Source organism: Schistocerca gregaria, chromosome 5 (genome assembly GCF_023897955.1).
Source record: "Schistocerca gregaria isolate iqSchGreg1 chromosome 5, iqSchGreg1.2, whole genome shotgun sequence".
NCBI lineage: Eukaryota > Metazoa > Arthropoda > Insecta > Orthoptera > Acrididae > Schistocerca > Schistocerca gregaria.
This window is the reverse complement of record NC_064924.1, coordinates 345,361,609-345,375,991: the sequence shown is the minus strand read 5'-3', so window position 1 is coordinate 345,375,991 and position 14,383 is coordinate 345,361,609. Positions and strand designations below refer to the sequence as shown.

Below are 14,383 nucleotides of genomic sequence, written 5' to 3'. Positions count from 1 at the left end.
GCCTATACTATTTCTTTGAATTCAAGCCCATCTGGTCTGTACTTATATTATTAATGTGGAAGGAGTGGAGATTGTCTCTCATGAAGGCATCAAGTGAATTTTTATCTGCTTTTTTGAATAGGTATATGTTTTGTTTCTTTTTGTAGGATTTGGGGGTTACAATATTCTCTCTTGCTAAGACAACCCTGTATTCACTAATATCTGTATCCATTTTGATGTTCATTATTAACTCAGGATTACTTGTTGCTAGAGGACAATTGTGTTTTCACAACCATTTACTATTCACATGGGCTCATAAACTAATTGATCAAAATAATTTTCAGGGAATACATTTAGCACAATATCATACGATTTTTTATGTCTGCCTCTACATCTACATCTACATGACTACTCTGCAATTCACATTTAAGTGCTTGGCACAGGGTTCATCGAAGCACACTCATACTATCTCTCTACCATTCCACTCCCGAACAGCGTGCGGGAAAAACGAACACCTAAACCTTTCTGTTTGAGCTCTGATTTCTCTTATTTTATTTTTATGAACATTCAAACCTATGTAGGTTGGGCTCAACAAAATATTTTCGCATTCGGAAGAGAAAGTTGGTGACTGAAATTTCGTAAATAGATCTCACCCCGACAAAAAATGTCTTTGCTTTAATGACTTCCATCCCAACCGCGTATCATATCTGCCACACACTCTCCCCTATTATGTGATAATACAAAACGAGCTTCCCTTTTTTGCACCCTTTCGATGTTCTCCGTCAATCCCACCTGGTAAGGATCCCACACTGCGCAGCAATATTCTAACAGAGGACAAATGAGTGTAGTGTAAGCTGTCTCTTTAGTGGATTTGTTGCATCTTCGAAGTGTCCTGCCAATGAAACACAACCTTTGGCTCACCTTCCCCACAATATTATCTATGTGGTCTTTCCAACTGAAGTTGTTCGTAATTTTAACACCCAGGTACTTAGTTGAATTGACAGCCTTGAGAATTGTACTATTTATCGAGTAATTGAATTCCAACGGATTTCTTTTGGATCTCATGTGAGTCACCTCACACTTTTTGTTATTTAGCGTCAGCTGCCACCTGCCACTTTTCTAAATTGCTGTGCAACTGATACTGGTCTTTGGATGACCTTACTAGACGGTAAATTACAGCATCATCTGCAAACAACGTAAGAGAACTGCTCAGATTGTCACCCAGGGCATTTATATAGATCAGGAACAGCAGAGATCCCAGGTCGCTTCCCTGGGAAACACCTGATATCACTTCAGTTTTACTCGATGATTTGCCGTCTATTACTACGAACTACGACCTTCCTGACAGGAAATCACGAATCCAGTCACACATCCCATAGGCCCACAGCTTGATTAGAAGTCGCTTGTGGGGGACAGTGTCAGAAGCGTTCCGTAAATCTAGAAATACGGAATCAACTTGAGATCCCCTGTCAATAGCGGTCATTACTTCATGCGAATAAAGAGCTAGCTGCGTTGCACAAGAACGATGTTTTCTGAAACCATGTTAATTACGTATCGATAGATCATTCCTTTTGAAGTGATTCATAATATTTGAATACAGTACAGGGTTATTACAAATGATTGAAACGATTTCACAGCTCTACAATAACTTTATTATTTGAGATATTTTCACAATGCTTTGCACACACATACAAAAACTCAAAAAGTTTTTTTAGGCATTCACAAATGTTTGATATGTGCCCCTTTAATGATTCGGCAGACATCAAGCCAGTAATCAAGTTCCTCCCACACTCGGCGCAGCATGTCCCCATCAATGAGTTCGAAATCATTGTTGATGGGAGCTCGCAGTTCTGGCACATTTCTTGGTAGAGGAGGTTTAAACACTGAATCTTTCACATAACCCCACAGAAAGAAATCACATGGGGTTAAGTTGGGAGAGCGTGGAAGCCATGACATGAATTGCTGATCATGATCTCCACCATGACCGATCCATCGGTTTTCCAATCTCCTGTTTAAAAATGCCAAACATCATTATGGAAGTGTGGTGGAGCACCATCCTGTTGAAAGATGAAGTCAGCGCTATCAGTCTCCAGTTGTGGCATGAGCTAATTTTCCAGCATGTCCAGATACACGTGTCCTGTAACGTTTTTTTTCGCAGAAGAAAAAGGTGCCGTAAACTTTAAACCGTGAGATTGCACAAAACACGTTAACTTTTGGTGAATTACGAATTTGCTGCACGAATGCATGAGGATTCTCTACCGCCCAGATTTGCACATTGTATCTGTTCACTTCACCATTAAGAAAAAATGTTGCTTCATCACTGAAAACAAGTTTCGCACTGAACGCATCCTCTTCCATGAGCTGTTGCAACCACGCCGAAAATTCAAAGCGTTTGACTTTGTCATCAGGTGTCAGGGCTTGTAGCAATTGTAAATGGTAAGGCTTCTGCTTTAGCCTTTTCCATAAGATTTTCCAAACCCTCGGCTGTGGTACATTTAGTTCCCTGCTTGCTTTATTCGTCGACTTCCGCAGGCTACGCGTGAAACTTCCCCGCACGCGTTCAACCGTTTCTTTGCTCACTGCAGGCCGACCCATTGATTTCCCCTTACAGAGGCATCCAGCAACTTTAAACTGTGCATACCATCGCCAAATGGAGTTAGCAGTTGGTGGATCTTTGTTGAACTTCGTCCTGAAGTGTCGTTGCACTGTTATGACTCACTGATGTGAGTGCATTTCAAGCACGACATACGCTTTCTTGGCTCCTGTTGCCATTTTGTCTCACTGTGCTCTCGAGTGCTCTGGTGGCAGAAACATGATGTGCAGCTTCAGCCGAACAAAACTTTATGAGTTTTTCTACATATCTGTAGTGTGTAGTGACCATGTCAATGAATGGAGCTACAGTGAATTTATGAAATAGCTTCAATCAGTTGTAGTAGCCCTGTATATGCTCCAAAACCCTACTGCAAACCAACGTCAATGATATAGGTCTGTAGTTCAATGAATTACTCGTATTACCCTTCTTAAACACTGGTGCGACCTGAGCAATTTTCCAATCTGTAGGTATAGATCTATCGGTGAGTGAGCGGTTGTATGTGATTGCTAAGTAGGGAATGAAACATGTATTTTTGTCAACATATCAAGGATACATAAAGTCACCACCAACTATAATCATTTGAGTCAGGTCCATGTTTGAAATCAAACTCAAGGTTTCTTTGAACCTTTCAGCAACTGTATCATCTCAATTGGGAGATTGCTAAAAGCATCCAGTTATTATTTTATTCCAATTGCCAACAGTGACTTCTGCCCATATTAACTCACAGGAACTATCTACTTAAATTTCACGACAAGATAAACTACTTCTAACAGCAACAAACATGCCAGGTAGGAAGGTAGGAGATGAGATACTGGCAGAAGTAAAGCTGTGAGTACCGGGCGTGAGTCGTGCTTGGGTTGCTCAGATAGTAGAGCACTTGCCCACGAAAGGCAAAGGTCCCGAGTTCGAGTCTCGGTCAGACACACAGTTTTCATCTGCCAGGAAGTTTCATTCACAGATATGGAACTTTAATTTACAGACAGTGAAAGCTATAAATTTGTAATATGTATATAAACTATGCTTCTAATTTCTGCTGCCAATGAATTGCATAAAAGATTTTTGTATACAAGAAAAGTAAGTGATGCTTGTCTGAAATATTATTGCAAATACTGCCTCTTACTTCACCAGAAGTTAAAAGCTGAGGAGACTGGCAATCTGAAACCATCTTGTGATTAATATGTACACAGAATATTTGAGTTGTACAAATTTTTTTTTTTTTTTTTTTTTTTTTTTTTTTTTTTTTTTTTTTTTTTTTTTTTTTTTTCCCACGAGGTTTGTTAGAAAAATTCTGAAGCTTGTTCCACAAATTTTTTCAACCGTTACCTTTTACTTATCATGCATGGTCCATTCAAAATACTCTCCTCCACAATTGACATATCACTCCCAATGCCATTTCCTCTTCTGGAAGCAGTCTTGGTACACCTCTCGCTGGATCACGCGGAGTGTCATTTATGAATTTTCTTATATCTCATCTATCGTTGCAAATCTTCATTATTTCAATTTGGTTTTTCCACTTTGGAAATAAAACAAGTCCACAGGGGCCAGGTATGGAGGATGTGGCAGGACAGAAATTTCGTTTCTTGTCCAACAGTTAGGCACCAGTAGGGATGAATGTGTGGATGCATTATCATGATGAAAGAGCCATGAATTGTGTCACCACATTTCAGGCTGTTTCCTTCTCACATTTTCTTGCAAACATCTCAACATTGTCCTGATAGTATCATTGATTAACAGTCTGTCCCTGTGGCATGAATGATGATGAACTAATCCTTCAAAGTCAAAGAAAACTATCAGCAAGGGTTTGACATTTGATGTGACCTGACAAGCTATTTTTGGTCTTTGAGAACCTTTTCTGACTCATTGTGAAGTTGAACCTTGGTTTCAACATCGTAACTGTAGACCCACAGCTCATCACCAGTTACGATTCTCTTAAGGAACATCTCATTCTCATTTGCGCAATCGAAAAGCTCTTCACGGATTGTGAGGCAAAGGCCTTTCTGGTGTTGACTCATGAGTTGTGGTATGGACTTGGCAGCAACATGTTGCATTCCTAGATGCCATGTCAGGATATCATGACATGATCCAACTGAAATGTTACAGTCTTCTGCAACCTCCCAGTCAGTCAGTCTTTTGATTGGCGCACACAATTTCGTTGACATTCCTGACATGAGTGTCATCAGTAGACGCTGAAAGGCGTCCTGAACAAGGGTGTTCTTTAACTTCTGTCTGGCCATTTTTAAGCCATGTGAACCATTCATAACACTGAGTATAGCTTAAGCACTCATCACTGTAGGCTTCCTATATAATTTGGCGTGTCTCTGTTAAGGTTTCCGTGAGTTACACACAAAATTTTTACTCCTCTAACTCCTTCATCTTGAAATTCTCAAACTGTGCATTACAGTGTTCTAGTCAATACAGCACTGAACAGCATCTAACAGATATACAACAATGAAACACATGAAATACATGCATGTGCAGGTACACCAACTAAATTTTGCTTCAACACACAACTGGCGTGAAATTATGAATGTTCTGGAACTTTTTTAACAGACCTCATATTGTAAAATATTAGACCTAGAGTTTTCATTGCTTGAAAATACTATAACAATTTTATGTTCAGCTAGTAAACTAGTGAGAGCTCTGAAGAAATCATTGCAACTAACAAAGCTCAGATTAGGAAACTCATATGCAATGTTCTTAAGTTTGTAAAGAGTAAAAACAGAAATGTGTGACTATTCCATTGTACAGCACAAATTACATTATGTGGTACAGGGATGACACATTTCAAACCTTCTGGATAGGTGTATTGCAAACCATGTCGATAGGTGTACTGCTGTATTTGACAATGATATGTAAAATGCAGTTCATCAAAATAAAGCTTTTACTTCAGTTCCATATACTGTTGAGGTTCAACAAAACCCTATTTCAATAGCAGAAGGCATTACAAAGTGCAAACTGCTGGAACTTAATTTTGTTCTTCACACTAGATGTTGCAGGAAAGCCTGCAACTCTATCATTCATTATTTAAATCATAAATTGCCAAGGCAAATAAGCCTAAGTCTTGTATACAGTGAATAGGATTTTGAAGTAGAGGTGCTTTTCTTTTCTACTATAATCCCATAGCACTGTCACTTAAGTCAAAGGAAACTTATAAAAAAAATTCCAACACAAATTCAACAAGAACATTTTCTGTAAATCTTTCAAGGGACTGGCATAATATTGCATTAAGGAAATAAATTCAGAGGATGGTGTAAAGCATTGGTACATGTTAACAGATGTTGAGAAGGAATGTTGGCACTGTCATAGTTCCTGTTCCAGGAACAGTGAAAGACTAAAACAGGTTGGATGGAAGCTCTACCAATACACCAATGAAGTATTCTGATACAACTGATGAAACCACAACTAAAAGATTTAAGATGTGATGAAGAATTTGTAAGTTTGTGCAGTCAATGGAAAGCATTATTGGCAAGTAATACATTCTTCTTGTGCCTTAAGAGTCTGTCACATGTACACATACATTTCCCCCGTGCCAGTAATGTTTTGAAAGTAACTGTATCTGAAGTTACCTGTCTATCAATAGCTTCTTCCTTTCTACCCCAAAAAACACAATACCATCACTACCCTGTGGTAACAGGTATATGACACAAGTCACATGGTGGCACTTTGCAGATGAAGACAAGAGCATAATCTAAATAAAGATAACTGTAAAGAAAAACACACCTTTTTCAAATGATGACGTATGGCCTCCACCCATAATGAGCATTCGGCCTTTGAAGATGGTGAGGAAGTGTGGTGGCTCCTTGCCTTGAACAACACGTACTTGTACAGCTATACCTCCTAAAGCAGTGTCCATCTCAACAGTCTTCAAGGCAGCAGTACCACGTTCATCTGCAGGTGAGTGTAGACCCTGAAAATTAAAATTTCACTGTTCTGAGTAATGACAACATTCCAGTAGATCATTTATATCTTGAGTAATTTTAATGACAATTACTGACTGGAAGGCACTTCACAATACTGTTTAATTCACAAAGAGAAATATGAACATGTCAGCACCTATTTTCTTCAAAAGGTACAGCTTGCAGTATGACTGATTAGAACTCACAGAAAAAGCAATAATAATGTTAGCACATGTAAAGTCAAGTTCCTGAGAAAAGAAAGATTAGTTGGGGAAGACCAAACAGGAAAAGAAGGGAGAGGAGGGGTAAGGCATTCAGAAGCTAAGCTAAGATTGATCCAATATTTTAAATGAAGAATGTATGTAAAAATGAACAATAATGTGTCATAGAGACGGAAGTCACTGACAGCATGTTAGAAAGCAGTATGCCAGCATCAGTTTAGAGACAATAATAGGGAGGCATAGTATGAGAAGTAAAGATGGATTAGAAGAAGGGGAGAAAGTGGCAAGTGGAAAGGATAATACAAATAAAGTGTAATAATTACAGAGAGAATAGTAGGAGAATCTATGTGAAAGGAGAAAAAATAATAGAAAAGATACATTTCTAACACCAAGGGTGTACAAAAGTGAAGTGGTGCTGGTAGTCAGCCTGTTAGGTCATTGTCAGCTAAAGGAGGTTAATTCCAAGAGAGTGGTCTTTTGAGAGAATATGTTACAGAGTAAGTTACTACTAAGTACTACCTAGGACTGGAGCAAACGAATCACATTCTGTGCCTCGGTTTCAACTACCTCCCACCATTCCCTGAAATGAAGAATATCCTACCCACTATCCTTCACATATCTCCCATAATGGAATTCCACCACCCATAAAATCCAAACAATATCCTCATCCACCCCTACTCTCTCTACCTATCCTCTCTCCACTTCATCCCTGCAGGCTCCTCAGCAGCACTTCACTGTGTGCCACTCCTACCCTACAATCCCTCCTCCTCCCCACCCCAGCCTCCTCCTTATCCCCAACCCCATCGCCACTCCCATCATGCACTGATGCTGTTCCTCACAGTGTGGCTTCAGCTGCCAGAGACTGCAGTCATGTGAGTGTGGTAGTTGAATTTCTGTGTGTGTGTGTGTGTGTGTGTGTGTGTGTGTGTGTGTGTGTAATTGTTTGTTTGTGTGTGAGATCTATTTTTGACAAAGGACTTACTGGCCGAAATCTTTATTAGTGACTGTCTTTTTTTTTGTGCCTATCGGCAACTGAGCATTTCCGCTATATGATGAGTAGCAACTTTCTTTTCATAATGTTGCTACATTCCATCATGGGTTTTCCAAGTTGCAAAAGTATAAGTTACATTTTAAAGAAATTGTCCATAGTCCTTTGTTTTAAAATAGAACCTTTTTTTATTTTTTATTTTTTATTTATTTTAAAGCAGCAATGTTGTGCCATTTTTAGAAGATGGCATGTTGTCAGTTGGAAAAGCTTCTGCTTGCTGCTCGATATAATGCAGTGCCACATCGAGCACTGCCAAACACTTGGTGACAGAGATCAATGGTATAATTACTTCAGGTAATTCCTTGTCTTGACTGTCTTGAGTGGGTTCATGAACCATTTCAACAATTGCAAGATTGGTTGGTTCAATCTGTTTGTCACTGTTCATCCATTCTGCAACATCACTCGCATTGCATTTTCACATCCAGCAAGCTTTCTCATCAATTATGCCAATGGTAGTTAATCTTCATCTGCACTGTATGTATTCACTTCATTCCATAAAATTAGGTTCCAAGACTTTTCAGTGTCCATGGCTTTATTTCATACCATGAATTTGTTATCCAGTGAACTATGTTTTTTTAGAAATTCATTGATGGTTTCATGATCTTCTGTTGTTTTTAGAAGTATTGTAAAATCTCTTGCTCCATGGTCTGTATTAGACTCGGGATAATTGACAAATACTGTCGCACTGTAATTCTTACTCATCAGGATGTGAACCAGTGTTGTCAAGTGTTAAGATTGCTTTGGAAGAAAACACTTTTTCTTTAGGTATCTTCTGGTCTCTGGAAAAACCATTTCTTAAAAATATTTTTGTCTATTGAAGCAGATTTTTTTGTGGACATATGTTAGAGGCAGTGCAGAAGCAGTGATAATTTTTAAAATCTCTAGGCTTAGTAGTGTTCTCTATTACCTGCAGCTTTAGTTTATGATCTCCACTTGTGTTCAATGCAGCAAGAACTGTTAGCCTCTCTTTATGTTTTTTGAAGCCCGGGGAAGCCTTTTCTTATTTTGAGGCTAGAGTTTTAGATGGAACCATTTTATAATTGAGACATATGTCATCAAGTTACACAGTTGATCAGGAGTAAGATTTACTTCTTGTATAATTCTTCTTAATTTCTCACAAAATTGTGCAACAGTTTGAGAATCTGCAGTAAGTTTTTCATTGCAAATTTCAAGCTGCCTTATTCTATATTTCTTCTTCCACATATCCAACCACCCTGAACTTGCAGTAAAATCATCATTTTTTCTTGCCGAATGGGGCCTGAAATTGGATTTCCTTTTTGTCTTTGCTGAGTAAACCAAACAGACAAAGCTTCACTCATTTTTTCATTCCCATATTTCTTCACTGATTTCCATTCCGATGGTGAAATAGAACCCTTGTTTGATGAAAATTTCTCAGTTGTGTCTCTGTTTCTATGCCAACTATCACTTCACTGGCCCCATACTCCGTAGCATGTTTTTTTTAGTGTTTCTCCTTTGTCTAGTCTTTCCAAAGCCTCTATCTTCACATGCAATGGCACAAATTTTTTCTTACTCCTACCACACATTGTAATGTATGGATTAAAACATTAAGAAACACACAGTTACATATGTACAGTACACGATAAATACATACAACACCCAAAATTTGTCCATATGACATTACAGAAGTTACTGTGTGTGTGTGTGTGTGTGTGTGTGTGTGTGTGTGTGTGTGTGTGTGTTTGAGAGAGAGAGTTTGTTTGGAGCTTACAGGCACTCTACAGCAAGGTTATCAGAGCCCTGGCACACATTAAAAGAAAGGAATGTGGATGAAATAGAAAAAAATATTAATGGATATTCTAATAAGACAATGAAGAAATACCAAAATGTTCTATACAGGAGAGTAAAGCATGAGTAAAACAACAGAGGTGCTAAAAGAAAGGCTCATTAAAATGTGACTGTCTGACACTTACAAAAAACATGGATGAGCTAGACACCCTGTTAACACATTAAAACCATCTCCCTAAAATCTTGGGAAAACATTGGACAGTTCACAATACTTTGAAACCCTAACCACATTTGTTTGAATGTTACTTAAGATAGAGTAACTTACATGTCATCCTCCTGCTCAAAATGGTCTTAAAAATGCTGAGACACAAAAGACCTTATGAAGATGGGGAGGTGGTCATGAAAGCCTCATTGATGCAGTTGTACAAACACATTGTGTCTCCAAGTAGTGTCATATGCCTTACTGATATCAAAGAAGACGCCAATACAGTGATGTTTACATATCAAAGACTGCTGAACAGCTGCCTCTAGCAAGATCAGGTTATCAACAATGGACTGAAACCTCCTGAATCCACAATGAGAGCGACTAAGAAGTTGCCTGGTCTCTGACAACCAGCTCAAACAACTGTTAAGCAGTCTTTCTATCACAGCTCATTAAGTCAATACTCCTGTAACTACTGGAACATGTGCAGTTCTTTCCTGGTTTGAGAAGAGGCATCAGAAATGCCTCCATCCATTATTTGGGAAAGTTGCCTGCTTGTCATATGAGAGTAAAACATATGTGGAGGATTTCCATAGACAACACTGGAAAATGTCGAAGCATTTAATACCAGAGTTGGTTGTGACTGGGTGCTATGTTATGAATCTAAGACAGTGTCAATTCCAGCTACCAAATGGAGAAAGGGGAGTTGTAGGCCCAAAAACTGTTGGATCTGAAGTCCAACTTGCCCCTCACTATTGTTGCACAGTAGTGACAAAATGCCAGATCCTGGCTTGCCTTGGAGGTAGTTTTTGCAGAGTGCTTGGCCAGTGTCTGAGTGATGTCTCTTGGTGTGGTTTGGAGACACACCTGCTTCAGCACTGCTTCTATTGGTAAATGACTGTGTCTCCCAAAAATCCTCCAAATGGTTTCCTATGCTTTTGCAAAAGAAATGGAACAGTTGATGCAGTCCAGGAATGCTGGTGATGACCTTTCCTTGCTCTCCTTAATGACACACTGAGCCTTGATCCTTGTGACTCAAAAGATCCTGATGTTGTCAGCTGTCGGTCAGCATTTAAACTGTTGAAGTGCTGCATGCCTCTTCCAGATTGCTGAATGGCACTCATCTGTACAGCAAGGTACATGTCACCTCTTAAGATGACTTGACAACTTTGGGATGGATATGTCAGTATCATGATGGATCAATTGTGTAATGCGATCCATCCATTCTTGGACACTGTCATGGTGTTCAAATACAGCAATCTGGCTGAATGACATTCAGTTAGCCCTGCAGACCATACATTTCGGTGGCTTCTCTTCAGGTAATGGACCATCCAGTACATGAATGCATAGTGGGACGTGGTCACTGGAATGATGGTCATCAATGAATTCCCACTGAAGAGCTGGAGAGCAGAAAGAGAAGTGAATGGCTGAGAACGATCAAGTGGCAGCACAAAAACGACTGGGAGTACAAGTGTTGGGGTCGCACAGCTCTGAGATGTAATGAGGCTCTCCATAGCTTGACCCAGAGGGAAAGTGGAGGTTGAGCCCCACAAGACATGATGAGCATTGAAGTCTCCCAGGAGGAGAAATGGGTGGGGGAGTTGTTCCACAATATCTGTGGTAACCTCAGGGTCTACTTCATTACACGGATGTAAATACAGTGAGCAAAATGCGATCCTTCAACATCTGTGATCTCCAGGGGGAGAGCAGAGGAGTGGTGTGTGCTATTTACAAACACAGCAACTCCTCCCTTAGCTCTTTCCCAGTCAGGTCATCCTTGCAATAGAGTGTATAGCCCCATAGTACAGGGGAATCAGATGCTTTTAAATGTGTTTTCTGCAAACCCATGCACAGTGTGCATTCCTGTGGTAGGAGCTTCAGATCCTCCACATGTGTCCTGAACCCATTAATGTTTCACTAAAGGATGGGAGCCATCTACAGGTATCATGGGGGTAGCACTTTCGTCCTGACTTTCTGATGTGGAGGGAAGCCTGCAATGGGTGGAGGTTCAGTCTTGGGGCAAAATGATTGCCCAGTCCAACATTAAGGTCCATCAACTCTAAAGAAGAATCTAGAGAGATATCAGAGAAGATGATGTTGACATCATCATGCTGTTTGCTTCCTGAGTCCATCTGTGGTGGATAGCATACCAGACTGATCCTCTGGAGGGGCAGGGATCTTCACAATGTCAGCACCCACAGCTTTTTCTGAAGTTTTGGAGGGAGTGGCAGGCTTTGAAGTAACTGCAGCAGCACAAGTGCACTGACAAACACAGTTGCTAATCCTGATACTAGCAAGATCAATTTGTGTAGTAGCATCAGCTTTCTGCACTGGCTGTTTAACAACTAAAGCAAAGGAGGCAGTGAACGGTGGAATTATTATTGGTCGTTGGTAGGTTTGATATGGATTGAGGAACTGAGGTAACCATCCTTTAAATGGACATTGACATAAAGGAAGGTGACTTGTTTGGCTGAGAAAGGCAAGGTGAAGTGAATGGGGTTTTGAGGTTCTGGAAAAATCAGGGCAGGGTGTCCTTCCCCTCTGTCTCTTCTCCTGCATAATTGCAACATTGTTTCTCTTTTTTCTCTCATTATTTGTTATATTTTGCTAACATTGTTCTTTCCACTTGCCATTTTCTATTTTTCTTTTTCTAATCCATCTTAATGTATCACTCCATCTCTCCCTTGGTATCTCTGAACTGAAGATGGCATACTGCTTACTACTGTATTAAACAATGGAAACTCCAGGTTGGAGTATCAACAATGTAGGAAAAGATAAATTGCTACTCATCATAAAGACAACATGTTAAGTTGCAGATAGGCAAAATTAAAAGGGTGTCCACAGTCTTCATCAGAACAAGAAAGAGAAATGCACACCATTTGTTCACTCAAGCAAGCACATCTCACCACACATGACTGCCATCTCTGGCAGCTCAGACCAGAATACAACTTTCACGTGGAATGGAAGAAGCAACCTGGAGGGGGTGGGGAAGGGAAGGGATAGCAGTCTACAGAAAGGGGAGAGAGGAGCACAGTCTGTCAGAGTGTGCAGGAAAACGACACAGGCACAGTATTGTAACGTTGTGACACATCGAGATGGGGAAAATGGTGTGAAAAAGGAGAGAAGTGGGGGAAGATGAGCAGGTGCACTGGCAGAGAGGAGCAAACAGAGAGAGTGGCAGACAAGATTTGGGAGGAGTTGATAGGACAGAATGGGTGGAAACTGTCAGGTGGAGGGTGTGGGTATACCACGTTACCATGGGTCGAGGCTGGGATAATTACGGGAGTGCAGAATTTGTTTTAAGGATAATTCCCATCTGTGCAGCTCAAAAAAGCTGGTTGAAGAGGGGAAGGCACAGATGGTTCAGGTAGTACAGTAGCCATTGAACTCAAGTAAGTTATGATCAGCTGCATGTTGTGCCACCATGTGATCTACTTTGCTACTGTTTGGTGGTGGCTGTTCTTTCTAGCGGACAGCTAGTTGGCAGTCATGTCAATACAAAAAGTTGTGAAATGATTGAAGCAGAGCTGTTATATGACATAGCTGCTTGATGAGGTAGGTTAAACTTGTGACAGAACTGGGAGTGATGCTGGGTGGATTGGACAGATCTTGCACCTGCGTTTTCCACAACGAAATAATCCTTATGGCAAGAGGTTGGGAGTGACACTGGCACAGGGATGGACTAGGATGTTATGGAAGTTGGATGGGTGATGGAACATCACTTCAGGAGAGGTTGGAAGGCTTTCAAGTAGGGAGGCCCTCATTTCAGAGCATGATGATAGGTAATAAAATGCTTATGAAGGATGTGGTTCAGTTGTTCTAGTTTGGGGTATTGCTGGGTGAGAAAGGGGCACTCCTTTGTGGCTGGTTCATGGGATGGTGGGAGAATTGGGGGCGTAAGAGGAAAATGGCATGGGAGACCTGTTTTTGGCCTAGATCTGTGGCATGGTGCCTGTCTAAAACAGTCTTGGTGAGACCTTTAGCACACTCATCAACAGATTTCTTGTCATTGCAGATACACCATCACTGGGTGGCCAGGCTGTATGGGAATGATTTTTAGGTGTGAAAGGGATGGCACTACCGAAATGCAGGTGCTGTTGGTGGTTGGTGAGTGTAATGTAGTCAGAGGACTGGATGGAGCAATCAGACAGCAGGAGGTCAATGTCTAGGAAGGTGGCATGCTGGTTTGAGGATGACCAGGTGAAGCGGATGGGAGAGAAGGTGTTGAGGTTGTGAAGGAATGAAGATAGGATGTCTTGGCCCAGAGTTCAGATCATGAAGACATTATCAATGAACTTTTGGGAGCCTAGGAAGGTCTGGCACAGGAGGGTGCCATGCAGGCGCCCATGGCTATGCTGTGGGTTTGTTTGTATATCTTCCCTTTAAAGAAGAAGTAATTATGGGTTAGGATAAAGTTAGTAAGATGTATGAGCAATGAGGTGGTGTGCTTGGAATCTGAAGGATGTTGGGAAAGGTAGCGTTCAATAGTGGTAACACCATAGTCATGTCAGATGTTGCAGATGTCAGAGGTGGCATCAACAGCAACAAGTAGGGATCAAGGAGATATATGGGTGGAGATGGTGGAGAGCTGGTTAAGGAAATGGTTGCTATCTTTGACATGGGAGGCTAGATTATAGGCAATTTTTTTGGCAGGGGCACAATAGCCAGCCACAATGGGTCATCCAGGATTGTTGGGTT

General features: G+C 40.7%; 1 protein-coding gene across 3 annotated transcripts in view; it reads right to left on the bottom strand.

Annotated features, from left to right (window-relative positions):
- The window catches only part of LOC126272116 (villin-1), a 355,803-nt gene that overhangs the window by 30,235 nt on the left and 311,185 nt on the right, over positions 1 to 14,383 (bottom strand). For all 3 annotated transcript variants that reach the window (XM_049974713.1, XM_049974715.1, XM_049974714.1), the window contains one exon: positions 6,293 to 6,479. In XM_049974713.1, the coding sequence (XP_049830670.1) occupies positions 6,293 to 6,479 (187 nt within the window). The remainder of the gene's footprint in view (positions 1 to 6,292; positions 6,480 to 14,383) is intronic.